General features: G+C 44.4%; 1 protein-coding gene across 1 annotated transcript; it reads right to left on the bottom strand.

Annotated features, from left to right (window-relative positions):
• Nucleotides 1–453: 453 nt before the first annotated feature.
• On the bottom strand, nucleotides 454–20,812 carry stk17al (serine/threonine kinase 17a like). The gene is made up of 7 exons (XM_088622576.1): nucleotides 20,244–20,812; nucleotides 13,900–14,112; nucleotides 5,541–5,685; nucleotides 4,627–4,753; nucleotides 4,317–4,365; nucleotides 3,808–3,987; nucleotides 454–2,343 (listed from the first exon to the last, which is right to left on the bottom strand). The coding sequence occupies exons 1-7, from the start codon at nucleotides 20,357–20,359 to the stop codon at nucleotides 2,088–2,090; spliced, it is 1,086 nt and encodes a 361-aa protein (XP_088478702.1). The 5' UTR covers nucleotides 20,360–20,812; the 3' UTR covers nucleotides 454–2,087.
• Nucleotides 20,813–20,898: the final 86 nt, after the last annotated feature.

The raw sequence follows: 20,898 nt of genomic DNA, 5'->3' as shown, positions 1-20,898 counted from the left end.
CCCATTATCGTCAACCTGCGTCCCCAAGAGACCAACATGCATGAAAATCCACCTTACAGATTCTCTACTGGGGTCCAGCCTCTGTCTGCCAGGTTTAAGAGATGATTGACCCCTCAGGTGAGGGGGTTGGGAATTCTGTATCTTTTAGACCTTACTCTTGGCAAGTACAGCCTCCAATACCCCTGCAAAAAATAAACCAGATCAAGAACTTAGCTTTAGACTAAGACAACTGAAATGGCCCCTTGCTCCTTGGGTCATTGGACGTTTGTTTTTCATTTGGCTCGGGAGACTTACTGAAACTGATGTTATCACCCACCCCTCTGTACACCGGCCCAAAATGAGACGTGGCAACAGCAAGGCATCATGAATAAGATTTTGTTGGATATTATGGCACTGAGGGCTCCTGTGCTTTTCCAAATGTTAGAGGAGAAAAAGTTGACCACCACAGGCACATTGAGATGTACAGTCTTTATTTTCTTCATGTCCGAACGATGTAGGCATATGGGTGCTACCGGTTTTCATAAGCCCCTCGCTCATTTCTGACCTCTTGGCTCCAACTTTCCGGAATTAAACAATTTTATACAATAAAAAAAACCCATGAGGACATTAATGGAAATACAATTTATATATATATAGAATCTTAAAACAGTAACAACAATACACACAATAGAAAAATAGTTTCTGATAGGACAATCTTCTAAAAACATAATGGAAAACAAAATGTACACAACTCATTACCAATCAATCCTATTACATCTGTGAATTTTCCTCCTCTCCCAACAGGGACACTGAATTTCTCCTTTAGGTACAGCTTTTGGATTCGGAAAGAACATTTGTACCATACTCAGTTTCTACATTTTTGAATTATTGATGTCTCTTTTCACCCACACTTGCCTGTTAAAATTCTAACACCCCGCACAGAAAAACCTTTAACAGCAAGAACTATTACATGGCAAACATTTTTTAATGAATATAGTACTAAAAAAACATAAAAAAGCAGAACAAAGAAATCATGTGCAATATTAGCAGTCGACATGACTGACGGATCTAAAGAGTTTTAAAAAAACGAACATCTGTCATGTCTGGCACTCTGTGGAATGTCGTAAAAAATAAAAATAAAACGTTTTTTTTGGCAGAAGGTGAATTTTCAAGATCCGTGACAGGATCACACAGGAAGTCTTTACTGCACTGCATGTCTGCGGAGGTCACCAAATATTCCACCGTCTGAAAAGTGCTTCAAAACAAGACAATCCCTTCCAGCGAGGGGGACGTCTTTTTTGGGGGGAGGGAATAGGAAAAATGGATCCTGTGAAACCATGTCCTGAAGAGGCAGCCCAACAGAAAGGCTTCGCTCAGTTTGAGAGCTTTTTTTTTTAAAAAAAAAAATAGAAGCTGAACTGTCAAAGCCCCCTGAGTCAACCAACCGCCACCCGCAATATCGTCGATGTGGGACAGTTTACAGTACATCTCCTGGGCCAGATGTTTCTTGTGTTCGCGATTGTCCACAGGCTGGGCGAGTTGGTACAGGTCCGACTGCTAAGCAGAAAAAAAAAAAAGAGGGCTTTCAAAAGCTCCACAGCTGAGATTTCTATTCATCCCAGACCCAGGGCTCTCCTTTTTAAGGAAACCGTTTTGCATCGTAAGTCCTAAGGCTGGTTTGGGGAGAAGGGGGGCCACGAACAGAAACAGCAACAACAACAATGTGAAAATGTCCCCGTTGTCCACACCCTATTCCTGTGATGACAATCCGGAGCACGTGGGGGAAAACAACTTTTGCATTTAAGCCGCCCCACAGCCAGCTCCACCACAAACAGGTCGTAGCCTCGTTTTCTGGCCCAAATAAAAGGAAAAACAGAAACGGCCGAGCAGGCAAATCCAGCTTTCTCCCTCCCCAAAACCCACGCGGGCCCATGTGGATCACAGGAGCCAGGCTTGGAGCCGAAGAAGCGGTTTGTCCCTCCAGCCTGCTCATTACACACTGACTCTCACACAAGAGTCACACGTGTTCAGGGCCAACGGTAGCGCTGTGGCGGCCCACAAATCGGGCAGCCGGCTTCCCCAATGGCTTCCTTTTGGTGGAGGAGGACTCAGCAGTAGATCTGAGGCTGGATCTCCGAGCGGGCCCCGAAGGGCTCGTCGAAGGGGAAGGCGCCCCTCACGGCCTTCAGGTCGCTCTGGCTGGAGCAGAGGGTGTAGGACGCCATGATGACCAGCTCCTGGGCCGAGTCGGGACTCTCCGGCTCGGACTCGGCCTCCTCCAGGGACGGCAGCAGGCCGGCGTGTGGCTGAGGAGGGCCAGACAGCCAGGGGTGCTGCAGACACTCCTCTGCTGTGGCTCTTTTCCTGCAATCAATGAACCCGCACAGATCGTTAACTCCGCGCTTGGCATCAGGAGCAGCTTTCAAAAAAAACATTTCATCCCTTGTCTGGGGTTTATCATAAACCTCAGGGCTATTTTTGAAGGACACTTGTAGCTCTGACCTCAGCTGTCCCTGCCGCTGGCCACAGATGTAAATGGTCTGAATATATTTGTCTTTACAGGCCATTGACTCTGTTTTAGGCAAAAATGCACACAGCCCCACCCAGCTGCCCAGTGCTGCTGCAGAGATTCCGATCCGATTCGGGCATTCCTGCACTTTAAGCCGCGGCCTTCCTTTTCCCCGGCAGAATGATCTAGGTTTTTAATAAACCTCGTCTTTCCCCACAGCCATCCGTGTATTTCATTCTGGCTGTGTTAATACCACTCCTGTTTTCCAGCCAGGGCCATAATACCAGCAGTGACTTTGGGATTAGGCTAGGAACCAGCTCGACTTTAATCACTTGACTGCAAGCCACTCTCGTAGTTCATCAGAGGAGGTGTGGGGGGGGGGGGGGGGGAGAGATGAGATATACTTTGTTTCAGTTCTCAAGTAACGCCAGGCAGACAACACAATGAGGACTGGAAAACAAGTCCTAAAACCAAAGTGCACCCAGACAGAGGGACCTCTCTCCGAGCACTATCCTGTACAGTGCACTTCTTTTTTTTTCCCCTCCTCCAAGCATTCCATGATGAGAAGGCATTTTTCCCCTAAATTAACATTCCATCGTCTCTGGCAAAAATAAGAATGGCCACCTTCTAGTGGTGCCCTGATCACTTGTGTTGGGCAACAGAAATCTACAATAGACGGCTTTTTGTTATGAAATTGATATCCCTTCCCCTCAAAATAAACCATGGAAGCACACCCTCCCCCACTCCTCCTACCCAGCTAAAGATTTTCCACTTATTATCCACCAGGGAAGGTTTACAGGCATTGTAAAAGGTTCAGTGTTTAGCACAGCCAATCTGCACTTTAATGGTGTGAAAAACTGAATCATGCCTCCTTTGCTGGAGCCAAGAGTGTTACAAGGTATTGAAGGATATAGGGTAGAAAAGATCACCTGCCTACACTACAAAGCAACTGGACAGCAATAACCAGCTGATTTAATGCTGCAGATATGCAACCCATTACCTTGAATGGGGAGAGAGCAGCACTTTCAGCCAAAAGTGCTAAAGATTAAACCCTGCAGCTTCAGTTTTGCAGTGGCCATTTCCCCGACATGTGCATAAAACAGATGGCTCCATTACCAAAAAGGTCTTTGTAAAGCTACGCAAATTCAACATGCTGCTTCCATTAGAACCATTGATATCCAAGCACAAAGCCCTATGTGTCAAAGTATCTTCACAGAGTACAGTTCTGTGCAGTACAGCCCTCTTATTCACACTCACTCGCTCTCAGGGAAACAAGCGTGGTCTAGGACCAGTCAGGCAGCGATTACTCCAGGGCCTACCTGGGGTTCTTGATGAGCAGGGTCTTGATGAAGTCGACAGCCAGATTGGACACCCCTTCGAAGACATCTTGGGAGTAGTCCACGTTGACCTGGGAGATGTTGAGGAAGGTCTCCTGCTTATCCTCACCCAGGAAGGGAGATTCTCCCGTCAACATAACGTACGCAAGCACCCCGATACTCCTGACAGGAGGAAGCAGCAGTGGAGAGGCCATTTGAATCACACCTTGTAGAACTTGGAACAAAGCAGTGACCTCACTAACTTGGTTGCAAGTATTCTTTGCTCTGGTCACATTAATGAACTGCATCAAATTGGGATCATATCTGTAAAAGTTTCATGCAACAAAAATGAACAAACAAGTGGGTTCCATGTGTTAGGTTCCAATTAGAATTAGACTTATTTTGCAATAAGTTTTATCTGGTTAAAAAATAAAACATCACACTAGTTTCCCTATTTTATATGGGGCTGTTTCTAAAGGTCAGTCTCAGTTCAACTATGCTTATGTACTCACCACATGTCTGTCGCTGTGCTGATGGGCTCATAGTTCAGGATTTCTGGTGCTGTAAAAGAATTAGGGCCCACAGTGAAAAAAAGACTCAAAAAATAGATACAAGAAGTGATTCAAGCATCATGACAAGAATAATTAAAAGACCAGTGGGTTAAAGTTAAATTAGTTGATAAAGGTCAACATTTAAACTGCTAATATTTAACACAAAACATTGACAAGTGACAAGCTACGACAAACCTCCTGCTATCAATACAATACCATGTACTGTAAATGAGTGCAGGAGGAATAACAATAAAAAGACGAGCACACTCACCGACATACTCCGGAGTGCCAAGGATCTCTCGCACTTCCTTCACATTGTCCATCCGTCTGGACAGGCCGAAATCCACTATGCGGATGTCCCCCAGGGGTCGAGAGCTGGTCAGCAAGAGGTTCTGAGGCTGCGGAGACCAGAATCGACATGTTCACTTAACATATAAACACCAAGAGCAATCAGTCGGCACATCCACAGAGGCACTGCTGGATCATGGCAGAAGATTGTTCACATCACTCTATAGGCTAGCCTCACCTAAAAACTAAATCTCTCTCTCTCGGTTGCTCAGCTTATCAATACAAAACTCCCCACAAAGGTAATTCTTAAAGGCTCCGTCAATGTTTTTTTAAACTGCAATTCTGCATGACCTCAAAGAATCCCACCTGCCAGCCCACCTTTCCGAAAGGAATCTAGATTTCGTTTGTCTCTGAAGTTGAGGAAGAGTACCTTTATTCCACAGTACAATTTAAAAGTTCACTTTTAATCAAGGTCTTGCCACTATTTTGTTCCTCAAAGAGAACCCTGAACTTTTCCACCCCGTCATAGAATGTACCTTTTGAGAGTTTATATTCCCCATGTTTTCAGAAAGGCAAAACGAGCAATTCCATGGTTGAGGAGGGACATTTTTAAAAACCTTAAGATTAAGCAATTCAAGGTGACTAAAATGAGCAGAGAAGGACAAATCTAGGTTGTTAGATTTCCCTATAAGTGCCTCAAACCACCTCTTAATAGATATTAGCAACGGCTTAATCTTCTCGGTAGGAGGTTGAGCTTTATCCTACAACAGGATCACTTAACTACTAACTACCCAATGGACTAGACGGGTCAAATGGCCTCATCTTGCTTATAATCCCTGTATGTTTTTACGAGAGGAATTGGGGGGCCAAAAGCCTCCTCACTGTGAGAGGACTGACCTTCATGTCGAGGTGCACCACATTATTGCGATGCAGGTACGCCACGCCACTCAGGATCTGGCGCACCAGCCGAATGACATCCTTCTCCGTGAAGGCCTCATCGTTGTCCGCCACGCACTGGTTGAAGATCTCCCCACCGGCAGCGCTATGCGGAGACAGAAACCAGGAAGCATTAAAACACTTGACTCGAACCGAGTGTTGAGAAGCGCTTTCTAAAGCTAGAATCAAAGGCGGACAGTCTACTGCCTCAAAGACGGCACACTGTAAAAATTCCATCCATTCCCTCAGATCTTAAGCTGTTCACGATGAGAGTGACAAACGACCTGCAGGACAGACCTCCAAAGTTGGGGATCCCCCATCCATATAAAAAAATTGAACTGTCCTGAACATTTTTTGCTTCAGAGCAACAAAAGATGCTTTGCATTTCCGAGACTGAAAGTTTTAGGAGTGCAAATCTGAAGATGTAGGTGTGCAAGAAAAGTGAATGATTCCACCCCAAACACTTAGAATTACAGTTAGACCAAACTCCCTGAAGGAACAAGACAGATCCAGGAAACTTCCATTAAGAACTAACTTCCACTGCAAGAGAAAAGCTCAGAAAATCGTTATGCAGATCTCAACCCTTCTCCCTCTTCCATCAAACAAAAAAATAACTTCTGCTTTAAGAAAAGAAGTCTGGGACTCATCACATAACTACAAGAATTGCAGCACTGCAAAAACCTTCTCATTAATCTCCCCTCCAGGTAGAGTCAATTTTGCAGCCTTGGAATGACATCATATTACATCTTATTATACTTTGGCATGACAGAAAAAGCCTTCTTTTTGTTCTGTCTCAGATAGCATGTGATCTTCCACAGGTCTAAACAGCACACAATAAATCAAATGGCTTAACTGTGCTTTTGCTCCCTAAATTCTACAGACCAAATTGCAAAAGAAAGATCTGGCCCATGGGAAAGATAAGCACTGGAGTGCCAGCAAACTTGTGATAAGATAAAATGCAAACATTAGGTCTGGTGTTCCTTTGCATATCATGCAATTTACATGAGTAACTGGAGTTACTTGGACATCAGTGTGTCTCACTAAAGGTTAGGGAACTTTAGATGCATTTCCAAACCCCAGACCAGAAAAGGGCTCAGTCTGTTGCATGGGTCATGGATGGAAAAGGAAACTCTACAATAAACAACCTCAATAGCTCTTCGGCGTGAAACACTGTAGATCTCTCAGCATGGCAGCAGTCAGTAAACACAGAGGTGTTGCAACACTTGCATTCCAAGGAACTAAAAAGCAAAGGGTCACAAAAAGATGCCTCTAGTGAGGGGGTTGCCCCAAACAAAAGTGTGGGCAACACCCGGCTCTCAGCCTGGTGGTCTGTTTTGGGTACTGTAGTTAAAATAACCACCCTCCCACTGCCCCCAGCTGTGAAAACGGGTCCCGTTTATTTCAAATCAGCATTGTGCAAGAGCCGTAAGAAAGGATACAGGAAGGTTTACGCTGATGTATTGACCTCCAGTAAATAAAACATGCCAAGCCGACTGGTTCCACCCAGCCCAATCTGATGATCTGTCTCTTCCAGTGTCTTTATAACCACAGAGCTTTTTCACACATGGAGAACAATGGAGGGAGGGGGACTGTACTGCAGTAAGGGGGGGGAATTACCCTTTACTCTGTACACCATCTTCATTAGGCACACAGTTACATTGTAAAAGACTACAGCCACAGCTCCTGGTTAAATTCGGATGCTGCAAGCCGGAACCTCAATAGATCGGTTTGAAAAGGTACAAGAAGAACCTTGGAAGTTGCGTTCTATTCCTTTCAAACACAGGGAGCAATGGATATACTCTGGCTCAAGTGACACGCGACCAAAACCTACTAAAGGCAGAGCCACAAAACGTCACCCCAGCGTTACAGCACGTTCTTCCCAAGCCAGATTCCGGTTCATTTGCGTCGGCAAAAAAACAAACTGGGCCTTTAAATTGAACATTCAGCAATTTAAGTAGACAGTCACTGCAAATCAGATAAGGAGGCTGCTGATAACCAGGGTGAAGGATGTGCCCTTCAGACCTTGAGACTAGTCTACTTAGAAGACTCCACACTGCATCTTAAGAGGTCCTGGAATAGTATTAAGTAGGATGTTTGCTCAGGATAAACCTAATCTAATGCAGTCTGCCAGAGAGGAATACATTCTCATTGACGTCCGTCTTAACCGTTTCTAAATCGGTCCAAAGTCTTGATTGGACTCCACCCTATGGCGTGCATTAGCTGGAGATGGCAGGCTGGAGTTCATTGCAGAATAGACCTTCTGGTAGCTGCCAGCTAAACCCAGTTTAGATTAATTTTTTTGTTTGTTGTTCCCAGTACCCCTAAACAATCTGAAACACTGGAACACCTGAACCGAAAGCTAGCTACCAGCCCTCCAGAAGGCTGTACTCTTGCAGCAGGCCTCTGGTCTCTGGCATCCCTTTATAACCTGGAGGTCTCATCAGTCCACAAAACAATTGTCCTCTGAGGAGAAAGGCTTTCTTTCGCTTTGGTGTGGTAAAAGGATAATTAATTGACGCTTAATAGCTTCCCAGTACCGCTGAGTAAGTTTAACCTTTTCTTCGATTTAGGATTTAACCAAGTTATTCAGTGATTTCAGTTATTGACTGAAACACAAACACCTTGAAGTTTAAAAACCCTTCTAAAGAGTGGAAATTAATACATATTCAAGTGTGCATTCCTTTATCCTTTTTATAGAGTATATTGATATAAATATATTACATACAGTGTATAAGAAGGTACATGACAAATATGAAGTGAATCCAATGCTTAGACACATTGCCCAAGAGTGCAGTCGCAGACCAAAACATCAGATAGCACTATTTGAGATGAAAGCAACCTCATGCCCTTTATTTGAATTTTTTAAAAAAGGGGAAAAAAACAGATCTGAGTTAAGACCTTTAAAATAAACATCCCTAAACCTCAGGAATGCCTCCAGCAGTCAGTGAGGTTCAGCCAAACCTCTTGAGTTTCACAAGAGATGATTTTTCATAAACAGTGAGCATGTCATTAAGGCCGCGTGCACGCAGAGCTGTAATTTAAAAGGCAGGCTGGATCGCCGACTGAAGGCTGCAATTTTCAAGCAGTGGCTCAGCTGGTTCTGTGGTCGATCAGCGCTGGGGAGGGTTGACAAAGGGGTCACACTAGCGCACTGTAACCCAAGAGCTCTTCTTTTGCCGATGCCCTGTTCTCTACCGGTCAGCCCTGCTGTTAGCTACCCTTCCACATCGGGAAGAGGAGAAAAGGCAGCCAGACTATTAAACAGCCGGCACGCTTCCACTAATAAGTCACGAAAAAAAAGGGGCAAGTCTTTTTAAAAAAACACTGTGAAGGATTGTTTCATTCTTAAGCAATGAACTAAAGTCACATTCTATTTATACCTCATTACAGCACCACCAAAAGCAGTCTATTTTTTATATTTAAAGGAAAGAGGTAAAGATGCTTCAAATGCAAAACTTAAGCTGACATTTTTTTATATGAAAAACACCACATCCGTACACATTCTGTAGGATGACTAACATTTGTCTACTGTTCATAACCGATACTTCACAGAAAACAAATCTTACATCTGTGATATTTTAGTACCTTGAAAACTCCTAATTGATTAGATAATTTCCCCAAGGTGGGTACAAAGAACCGCTGGCAGTCACACTAAAGTTACTGGGGAGAGCATCTATCAGTGTTATTTTGCATTTCTGTGACTCAGAATGTGGAAAAACTCTTCTGCAGAAAGGACTTGGCTGGGGCAGTTCACTGGTCAAGAGCAAAGATATACAGTAACCTGCATGCCTTTCTGCCTGGCATTACAGTGCTAAGACAAGTATTTCACACGCGCAAGTATATAAAGATGTTCACAAATGAGCAAAACATTCCCATTCCAAAAAAACCACAAAGCCCAACCACTGATGAGAGTTCCTTTCGTGAAAGCAAATGTGAATCACTCGGTAGCATTCCTGAGAAGCAGATGCAGTAAAAACTTGTGGTCGGTTTGGGTAAATTGTTCCAAAAAGTCTGTAGTTTCCCCGTCAGGTCAATTACGTAAGTAGAAATGGGTATCTGCTGACATCAGCTCGGCAAAGCAAGTCTTAATGATCCTTCTCCATCATTACAAATCAGCAGTTAAGCAATATAAAAAAAAAATAGTTTGCAGTATTCTTGGAAGGGTTCTGATGAGCCAGTTATAGCAAGATAAAGTGATCGCAACAAAAACCAAAGGTCATGGCCTGATTACACGTATACCAGCACAGAGCAAAGAGCAAGCGATGAGAAAGGGAAACTTGGTGGGCAGAGAGTGAAAGCTGTGGTGCGCACTATTGTACAATAACCCAACAATGGAACAGGAGCTGTCCTGCTCATATGGCACCAAAAACACCAACAACACCAGGGGTTGTACAGTCCCCTGTCCTCCTTCACTTGGGGGGGGGTCACTCGTGTTTTCAAGTAAAATCCCTTTTTCAAAGCCCATTCTTCCTGCCATTTGAAGGCACAGCACAAGTATCCACAAAGGGCGAAAGATGAAACTCGATCACGCGGCTCGGCGAATGCAGCTGTGCCCTTATAAGCTTCCCAAGAGCCCTAATCAATCAGCAGCAAATGGATCCTCCGTTTTTAAGTCTGCTTTAAGTTTGCACCTCTGCTCAACAGGCAGAAACTTTTTTTTAGAGAGAAAATAAATCACGCATTCTTCACATTTTCAAGACTCGCGTCAGGCGTCTAACTGAAGAAGAAAGGAGCTCTGGTTCTTCAGGCTGAAAGACTGGAGGCCCCTGTGGTGAGCACTGTGCAAGAGCACCCTGGACACAAAGACCAGAGCAATGTTAACTCTGCTGCTGTACCTCATTAAGGTCGGAATGTTTTCTTTTCCTTCTTGGCCAAACTGATCAGCAAACGAGATCTGGACCACAACATTAGCTGTTAGATTAATAAGGGTACAAATAGGTGTGGTAGGTCAAAGTAGAAAAAAAATCAATGGCAATCATTGATAGGTGGGGGAGCAGAAAAGCCTTTTCTATACAAACTCTTAAAGCAACGATGCAGCTGAAAACAAACGCTTTTGCCAAGTCAGCTGCACTTATTTGAAAGTTTCAAAAATAAAGAAAGCTCTACCCTGAGAAATGGCTCCTCAGACCAACTTTGCTTTTAAAATGGAGCGATTGTTTCTGAGGAGGTAATTTGCACTTTCAATTCGTCCAAACGATGTCAAGTGAACAGGAGCATGCTGGGAAAGGTTCCGTGGTCCTCAGCGTATGGGCGTATTTTTCAGGGCCCCCTGATCCCCAGGACGTGGCCATACCTTGAACGCCACAGGCTGCCTGTGATGAAAAAGGCTAGGAACAAGCCATCAGGCAAACACTCCACTCTTCATGAAACAAGTTTAGCTATTGTCAGATAGCTTTGTTCCACAAATGGATTAAGTTAACAGCTATAAACTGATTTGCTGCAATAGAGAATTAGGAGTGATAATCTTTTGTAGGCAGAAGTCACAGCAAAGAAGAGGCTTCTGACTTAAGACCTAAGCAAGGAATTCTCCATATTAATAGAACAGGTCTTCCTTTATCCTTTTGCACGAGGTTTTACAGGAGTCAGTGATCACAGCTGTAGGACTTTGTAGGTTAATACGAAGCACCAGCACCTGCAGAGCTGGCAGAAGCTGTTAAATTGGTCCCATTATGCCAATAACAGCAGTGCATGGTTTAGATCTTTGATCTCTTAAAAGATGAAGATGATGAATAAATACCGATGCATTTCTGCTTAAACGACAGCATGTGCTGCATCAGAAACCCTGCGATACCACACGTCTTTTTCAGAGAAATGCTCGGTTGTGACAGTCTCTGCATGCACAGGATTAAAAACCCCATCAAGGTCGTTTTTGCTTCAGCCTCTCATGTATTATAGAAGGATGTGGTTGTGGCTGTGAATCTGTATTGCCTGCTTTTTTGGAACCTATCTGCTTCACGACTCGCGTCCTCAGCTGCGGATATGGAAATTTTTCTTGTTTTTTTTCTTTGAATAACCCACGCTCCCCGGTTAAGAACCCTGACAAGATGTGCCCTGCGGCTGGCTATGTACACATGCCGACATTCATATGCGCCGCGGCATTTGGGGCACTTTAAACCAAAGATCGAGAAGGTCACGATCACACTTGGAATGGTCAAAACAAAACCGGTCCTGCGAGCAGAATCTGTCCAACAGGACCTTAGCAAGTCGCACGGAAACCAAAGTGGTCAGAGGACGTTTTCCAATCTTTCCTTTCAGCTTGAGTCTGAGCTGTGAAGCATCGTTCCCCAGTGAAATGACATCCTACAGCAGAGCAAGGGGCTCTGTAAGTTTGCTCCGACAAGCAAAAAAAACCACCTACTCCTGTTCAACACATTTTAACCACAGGAGCTGCTCTCTGGACGGGTAAGCTGGCATGGAGGCACTGGCAGAGAGCTTACTTGACTCTTGTGAACAGTAAATCCTAATATAAAGTCAGGGCATTGGGAGCTATATTTTATTTTCAGTTTAAATTGCCCAAAACATTGTCTGGATTCATAAATGAATGTACTGCTGTGGAGCTGAATATTCATAACCTTCGTCTTTATTTCCAACCTATTTCTAGGGCAAGTGAGTGCACAATGAACACAAGAGATACTGCTGGCACATACACAAATCTTATCAGAATCTATACAGAAAAGGTATTAATAATAATAATAATAATAATAATAATAATTGCTTACACTTATATAGCGCTTTTTCTGGACACTCCACTCAAAGCGCTTTACAGGTAATGGGGACTCCCCTCCACCACCACCAATGTGCAGCATCCACCTGGATGATGCGACGGCAGCCATAGTGCGCCAGAACGCTCCCCACACATCAGCTATCAGTGGGGAGGAGAGCAGAGTAATGTAGCCAATTCATAGAGGGGGATCATTAGGAGGCCATGATGGGGTAAAGGCCAGGGGGGAAATTTGGCCAGGACACCGGGGTTACACCCCTACTCTTTTCGAGAAGCACCCTGGGATTTTTAATGACAACAGAGAGTATTACTCCTAATATGCAATATATTATTTCCATTACTCCTAATAAGTGAAACATATTGTTAAGGATACAGGGATACCTGCATGTGCCTATAAAAATATCATTAAAGATTTAAATGCCATGTTATACAAGGAGATCTTCCAATCTATTGCAATAACTTAAAAATAAGCCAGACCTGAAAACTTATTCCCACTTATTTGCCAGGAGTGGGATTTCACAGGTGTGATAACAGACTTACTATATTAAATTTAAAACATCCCCATGCATCTGTAAAGGTGTCTTATTTTAAATAAAGGCTTTACAGATCTTTGAAAATGAGAAAAGTAAAAACTTTGCATAGAACTAGTCCCTTTTTAACAGATCGCTGGTCTACTTCCTTAAAAGGTAAAAAAAGAAAAGATGAACTTTGACGAGCCGACAGTCTGAGGTGAGACTGCTGCACGTCAGTCTGTGCTGTTCTCAGGAAACCTGTGAAGATTTCATCTCATTTCTGCCAAATGCAACCAAAACCTGCTCGCAAGCTTCCTGTACATTTCTGAATCGTGGTTAAAACCCCTGACATTCAAAACACTTTGTCTGCATTCTCATTCTTCATGCCCTTGGTTATCACCAACCAGAGTTTCCGAATCGAATAAAAAAAAGTAAATTACTGCATAATCCCATTCGCTGGGGAGTTTATCGTTTATCGCTCGATCCTTTTTCCTGGCAAATGAGTCAGGCGAGGTGCAAAAAACTAAAGGGAAACAAAAATGAGAAGCCTTAGAAACCCTGCATTCCCTCCCCAGGCTGGGTGCGTTTCAGTTGAACGAAAAAGCAATGGATTACTAACTGAAGTCGCCTGCAGTTCACAACGCACTCTCGAACTAAAGGAGAGTTGCAAGGTCCTTCTTGTTTGTAAATGATCAGATCAACTGCCATCCCCATTGACACAAATCCACCAACGCCATAAAACCCTTCGCTGTGTTATTGCGTCGATCTTGCTCACTGCTCGTCTCCTCGTCTCTGAGGGTTTTGCTTGTCTCAACAGAATACCAACTGCCATTAGGCTCAGGGATCTTGAGTTCTCTTCCACAGGCTCTTGGTGACAATTTATTTTCGGGTGGGGTTGGGGGAGACGTTTTGCAAGACTTTTACCAAGAGGCAAACTCCAGCTCCTTGCCTTTGAGCACCAGAAAGATTCCCACATGGAACACCGACACCGTGCTGCATCACAAGCTGATCTACAGCACGTGCCAGGTCGCCCATCATCAACATTTGTCAAGACGAAGAGAGAGAGGGGAGGAGTGTGGGAACTTACTATTCCAGCACCAGGATGATTTCGGAGGTGGTCTCGTAGACCTCGTGCAGCGACACCACGAAGGGGTTGGCCTTGGCCGACTCCAGGATGGCGATCTCGTTGATGATGTCCCTGCGGCAGTCTTCGCCCTTCCGCCTCTTGCGCAGGAATTTGGCGGCGTGCTCGTTCCCCGTCGCCTTTTCCACGCACTTCTTGACCACCGCGAACTTGCCCCTGCACAAGGAACCCAAAATAAAAGGGCCATTTAGTTTCTGCACGTTGTTGTATTAATGGCCGGGTTGGGGGTTAATGGTTAAATCGATTAGGCCATGGGAAAGCATGGAGTCGTGTACATATGAAAAGCAGATTAGGAAATAACCCTGCCTGTGCGAGCTTGATCACCCTTGATCAGTCACATTAAACACTTAATGGGTAGATATTTTTAAGTAAATGCATGCACTCTTATCAGTTAGGTACTTTTCTCTCCACAAATTTCATTCAGGAGTTGCACCCCTCTGGTCTTAGGACTGCAAACTACTGTAAAAACGCTCTGGACACTGATGATCCATCACAGGAAAATGCTTTAATGACCAATCTGAGAGGACATCTTGGCTGTTTCGCTGCATAAGAGAAAGCAAGGAAAATAGTGAACCTTTCAAAAGCCAAGTCAACTAACTTGTTACCAAATGCTGGCGTTACATATACATAAGGTGTAGCTAACAAAACAGACAGCAACTCATTACTGAAAAGGCTGCAGGGACTGCATAACATTGCTTCTAGGAGGTGGGAAGACAGACCACTAATCATGTGCACAAGTTAACACTGTAGGTGGGGACCCCACTGTTCCTAGAGAGAAAGTGCCCTGCAGAACAGTGTCATTGTAAACACTGAGGCTGCAGTCACAGCAGTGCGTGTGAAACTACTGAAGACCTCACATCTGGAACCCACTCTACCAAAAGAGGATAGGGGAGGCACAGATCTGACTAATAGAACAAGCAGCTATGTACTGCTATACATCCAAAACAAAAAAAAAAATCACGCCACTGCTCCCCAAACCTGTGTTGTCAGGCTACGACTAAAGATCCGAAGCTTACATATGGTACTAACTCACATTCTCAGTCAGCCAACATTCATTGTCATACTATTGAGGCACTCTGTCTTGGCACTAAGGCCCTAAGGTGCGATTACTAGAATTGCTCAATCCCTCAATTGCTGGCTGAGTTCCATACTTCAGAAGACAACCGCTAGGCCACGCAGACCAAGTCTGCCAGTCAGCGGCCGGGGTCAACGTATTTAGAAGTGACTCTTCCGGCAGCGAGCAATGAGTCAGCAAAGCACCACAGAAGGAACTGATAACGTTATCTGCTGGCACCCTCGCTTCTCCCTCCCAGCTCTCCAGCCAGGCAGCGCGGGCAAAGGACCCAGCGAGTGGACTGATAAAACCGTGCCGACGATGACAAGAGCATCAGTTCTCAGACTCAAAGAAAAGCCTATCGATCCTTTATCACGAAATAACATTCAAGAGTGCAAAGGAAAGTTAAAGCCACTGCTCTGGGAGTCTCCTAGTGCAAAACCTACATGATGCGTGTTAAAAGCCCATGATTTTGGTATTCTGTGACAGTGTCTCATTCTTATTGCTGCATAGCAGGCAAACAATCCCCAACACCTCCACAGAGGCCTTTGTCAGTGCTCTGCCCCCCTGTGTCACTGACACAATGGGCTCTAATATATCCTACCGAGAGGCATCAGTCCCCTTCAGTACAGACCACCCAGACCTCAGTCCAGCCAGCACCACAGTGAGCCACTGGTTCCACTTTAACTGCTGGATCGCAGTTTTCAATCACCCTGAATAGCATTACAATATCAATGACACCACAACCCTAGCACATACATTTGAAGAAGCCCCCCTCACACACCCACCCTTTTAACACATTGGTAAAAAGCTCTTCCACAATGGATGCTCCCTCTGTTAATTTTCTTGAATGAGCGAGAAAGCTCTTGCACAGAAACAACTCCACGTCTGTTAGCACTATACTACATTTTTAGAGGGCTTTGCCTGTTTAAATCTCACAGTTACAGAACCCTTTAAAATGTAAATATCATCCTTGCTAAAAACAGAAGACTTGTCTTGTGAAAGCTGTGCAGTGTTTTATTGAAGACCACATGTGGGTGGTTGTTTAGTACATAGACTGGATGGGAAACCTTTACCCCAAAGGTCTTTGCACTGGATATTTACTTAACACTTCTACTGCTACAAGATTAAAAAAAAACAAGTGGACAATTCATGCTACAGGACCTGCTGAGAACGAACCCAAGATTGCAAAGCAAATCCCTGCTGCCTTCACAAACATTTGCAAAATAAAAGCGTCTCGCCAGCGTCCATTTGGCCTCAGGTTAGGAGTCGCTTTGTGTAGCCGCCACAGCTTGTGGCTGTATTGATTGGCGAGGGTGACAGTCTCACGGGGGGAGGGCACTTCCTGCAGGTGGAGGAGGGGAGAAGGTGCATCTCCATTCTCATTTTGTGTGTGTGTGGGGGGGGGGGGGGGGCTTTAGTCACAGGACACCTTGGAGCCAGAAGTGTAACCTACAACAAGCAGACTAAGGTCTACAGGATTGCATCAGAACTTAGTAAGTTACAAGTATCTGCCTTACAAGACATGACAGGTTTTGCCTGCCTAGATTTTTTCCATTTTGTTAATGGTCTCTCTCATTTGCGATTTATTACCTACATTTAAGGAGCACAAACTCAAAGACTTTTTTGCAGGGGTAACTGTTCTTAAAAAAATATTTTCTTTCAGATCTTTCCACTCCTTATTAATTCCTAAACTGCCAGGTGGGCACACAGGAAAGGAAGTTTTTTTTGTTTGTTTGTTTCATCTACACCTGAGCAAACCTCCAAGCCCTTGGTGTCTTTCAGAGAAGGCAGTAGGAGAATTAATTTCCTCTTGCAGGAAGGAATTTTGATGGAATAATTAGTAAAACAATGCCAGCAGAAGCACAAAATGGGCATCTTTTATAGGGAGCAGATTAGAATTGCAGACACCTGCTGGGGTAAAGAGTTACCCGTTTGCAAATCAACTGTCAAGATCCACAAGTCTTTTAGGAACCCAGCATCTGGATTTACAAGTTAATGACAGCCTTCATTGGTTTAGCTCTTTTTGGATTCAGTTACATGTGCTATTTTACTGGAATCTGGCTTGGTAGAGAATCAGCACAGGAAAACCAGCAGTAATGAGGCTGCATCAAACTGAGAAATTTGGTTTTCCTGTCATGTCTGGGTTTCAGCAAGCTGGCGTTCTGTCTCAGGAAGAGTGACTAATATCCGAAGAACGTCAACAGACTTTGCTGACCTACCTGGTTTTTCAATCGTTATTACTGGTCCACTAATTTATGAAAGGATTTCTTCCCCCCCATCTATGCGTCTTAATGAATCAGCATTTTCCAGCCCCTTGCAAAAAGCTGACACTTCAGCTTGTCTCACAGATAAAGTAGGTCGGACACGCAAATTAGTGAACACGGATGACCGAGAACAAAAAAGCACTTCTAAATAGATGGGATATCCCACTAACAGCAGAAAAATACCAACAAGTTCTTCTGAAATCTTTGTCCTCCATCCCCAAACATTAATTACACCCAGTTGCAACACTTGGTAGATGATTCATGATATGCTTTATTACTCTAAAGCCACCAAAATTAAGAAATTAAAACCCCATGTTTTGGTTATGATTCTTTACAAGAAAGTGAGGCGAGCTATCAGAGACCTTGATCTGCAGAAATGCAAAACGATACAAACTGCACAGTGAAGATGCTTAAATGGAACAAGTAATGATTAAAACAGTGCGCACTACAAAACATCCGTGTTCCAACTACAGTGCAAAGCCCTAAGGATCAAAAAGGGTTTCCTTCAAGCATCTGCCTGACTGTTCCAGATCATCATGAATCAGAACAGTTATCTGGGGTTGGGGCAGGAGACAGGGGCTGCTACTGATTGAGGGTGGGGGGGGGGGGGGGTGGACATTCCTTTCAGTCTCTTTGGTTTCTCATATTAAAGTTTTGACTACCCAACAAACTTAGAAAACGCCAAAAGCGAGAATCAGTGGGACTGTGGGTTTCACCACCACTGCAAACTCAATCTAAACAATGTGTAGTCCGGCAATAGCACAACATATGAAACACCGACTGACCTCTTACAGGTGTGAGGTCTATGCCACTTCTCTAAAAGAACTCCAGCATGAGAAACTACTTTGTGGTAAAGTTACAGTACTGTCCCAATCCACCTTACAGAAGTTACAAAGACTGTTCCCTCCAAAGACTCTAGAGCATTGAAGGGGGAGCACCTGGGGTCACGGGGTTCCACACAGCCTCCACTGACAGGAAAATGGAGTGTTTAAGAGGCTGCGAGCAAGGAGTGGATTAACTCCAAAACAGAAGTCACACACTACAGATAACCCCCTTGTTAAGACGGTTCTCTAATCTCAACAAGCTGCTCTACCAGCATCAGCTGTGTCCACATTCCGCAAATTAATGAGATTTATGGTATGTTAGGGTTGGGGTGTGTGTGACCCCAAAAATCAGGGCTCTAACATCATGCACAGGGCACCCCAACACAGAAGACACAACTGACATCTGGGGCAAAAAACATTTGGTTTCTGGGGTCTTTTATTTACTGTTTTTGAAACCTCTCAATCTAACGCATCAAAGCCCTGGAAAACTCATTTACAGGACCCTTTGGAGCACAAAATCAATCCAAACCACTTACAAATTCAGGCTATAATTTCACTGCTGATTAAAGCAACAGAAAAAAAGCTGGGGCCCTGTTCTATGCTCTGCTTCTGAAATGCAGGTCAGGTGAACATCTTGAATCAAAACAGTGCACCCAGTAAAAAAAGCACCCTTAACCCCAGAGTTCACAGCTTCGTCCACATGGTTTCACCGCTGCTGGTGCTGTTCTGCAGGCACTTGTGGAGGTCTGGGTTCGAAAGCAGCTGTGGAGGACTGAAGGAGGGGGTTGTAGGCCATGAACTTCAACTTCCAGAGGGCCGTCAGAAATTTACTACAGCGCCATCTCCCTCTGCAGGGGGTGTGACTGACAGTAACGCAATTAGCAGGACCAAAGTATCCTGGAAAAAAAATTCCAGCACCGCGGCGCTGACCCCTTCTAGCGCAGCAGAAAAAATAAACATTCCACCCCAAATTAGTAAGTGCCAAAGCCACAGTCCCTTCAGAAATCTACGGGTATATAACAGCCAACGGGAAATAAATTGGGGCATCACCTTCTCTTGAAAACCAAAGAACTTCATACACTAATTCACCCCTCTGATCCTTCTTGGGAACGTCAACACAGCCTCGCTTCATCAGGCGAATGAGTTTTAACGTGGTAGAACATTTAAAACGGCAGGAAAATGGATAATCAGAGAAAAAGCACACCCTCCCCCTGCTATTGTCCACTCACGAACAGGTTCTTCTTTTCTAATTGTTGAGCACGACAGCGCTCTCTTGCTAAAACCCCACAGTGTTCGCATTCGAAGAACCCGAACCTGATAAGAGGTCTTTACTGCCCTTCCACCCTACAGCAGGTGGACAATGAAGGCTAGTCAGTTCAGAAAGTTTCCTGTACAGAATTGGGACGGTAAACATCAGAAAGCGCAGTTCACAGCAGCAAGTGCCCGCAAACCGGTCTGATGAAGAGACTAGAGAAATACTCGCATGCAGAAATACCAGCAGACCACCGAGACAACACAGACACGCCAGCGTTTACACAGACTGCAGAAGTGTGCGCTTTTCTGAGGACGCGCATCACTTCATCAAGAGCAGAACGGATTTTGTGTGCGGTAGTACGGACACGACACGACCCTAACAGGCTAATTTGAAACCTGGGGTGCCCCCCCCATTAAGCCCGAACGCGAACTTAATGCATCCAAGAACGCAGCCCTTAATGAAGCAAGGAATTCCGATGAGGAATTAAGTTTGCCCAGCTCGGTGTCAGGGAACCCGGCGACATAAACACTTAAAATAATCGGGTTTCGTTTCACGCCGTTGAACAAATCCCTGCACTTTCTCAGGGCAGGTCCGCGAGCACTGTAATGCTATTTAAATAGCACACTCACGGGAACATTTCCCACTTGGTGGCACAACAACGGCTAAATCTGTCCACCCCCGATTAACCGTGGATGCATTTTTCTCCAGATTAGTGCCCTCACGTGCGGAAGGGATTTTTTTGCAAAGACAACGTGTTTTTGTTTATGCCGCCGTCCACACTTCATTCGAGAGATTATAAACCCGAGAACGTAGATCAGACTCCAGGCGCTCCACTCTGCGAGAAAGAAAACGTTAACATTTTGTTTTTGCAAGCGCTGTTAACTTACCTGCCCAGTTCTTTACCGACCAAGTCGTAATTGCTTTTGAAGGAGTCCGTTCTTATTCTGCTCTGAATCTTTGACACCATCCCGTTCCTGTTATCCATCATACTCGAGTCCGGCATTTGTATCAGTCTGTTTGTAGAATTAACTTTTAAGTTGCAGTTGATGTGGGGTTTTTTTTTTTAGATTTGTTGCATATCAAAGACCTTGTATGTACGAGATGCACACAAAAATAAAATAAAATTATAAGAGCCAGAGGCAGAAATCAAGTTTCCGCGACGTATTTCGATTGCAGCAGCTGGTTAAAATTCCGTGTTAGACAAACTGGTGGATTTCAGATAGGTTTGCAGTTTTTGTATCCTTGTAAAAGTTCAAAAAACCTCGCTAAAAACTTTTCTTTCCGCGGATTTAACTGACTTTATTTATCTTTGATAAGTCGAAAACGTACTAACCGCAAAACATAAAAATCAGTTGCCTTTTACGAATCCTACGGTAATATTCACTAGCCTTTGTGAGCTACAACCATGGTCTGCCTTTTTATGTTTGAGAGAGAAGTGTTCATTTGAGGATAGCCGGACATACCGACCACAAAGCAACTTTACAAAGACCAGCCCTTTCGTGACGTCACAGTGCTGCGACCAATCGGTGAGCGCGAGCAGAT

This window comes from Lepisosteus platostomus, chromosome 28, assembly GCF_059453375.1.
Source record: "Lepisosteus platostomus isolate fLepPlt1 chromosome 28, fLepPlt1.hap1, whole genome shotgun sequence".
In the NCBI taxonomy this organism is placed as follows: domain Eukaryota; kingdom Metazoa; phylum Chordata; class Actinopteri; order Semionotiformes; family Lepisosteidae; genus Lepisosteus; species Lepisosteus platostomus.
Note: the sequence above shows the minus strand (reverse complement) of the source record. Positions and strands in the feature narration are given on the sequence as shown.

Excerpts from the sequence above, each read along its gene's own strand:
- stk17al (XM_088622576.1), bottom strand. The coding sequence starts at position 20,359 with ATGCCGGACTCGAGTATGATGGATAACAGGAACGGGATGGTGTCAAAG. Across the intron at positions 4,754-5,540 it reads TGGTGCACCTCGACATGAAG|CCTCAGAACCTCTTGCTGAC; the intron begins GTCAGTCCTCTC and ends TGGTCTCCGCAG. Across the intron at positions 3,988-4,316 it reads AGCACAGCGACAGACATGTG|GAGTATCGGGGTGCTTGCGT; the intron begins GTGAGTACATAA and ends TCCTCCTGTCAG.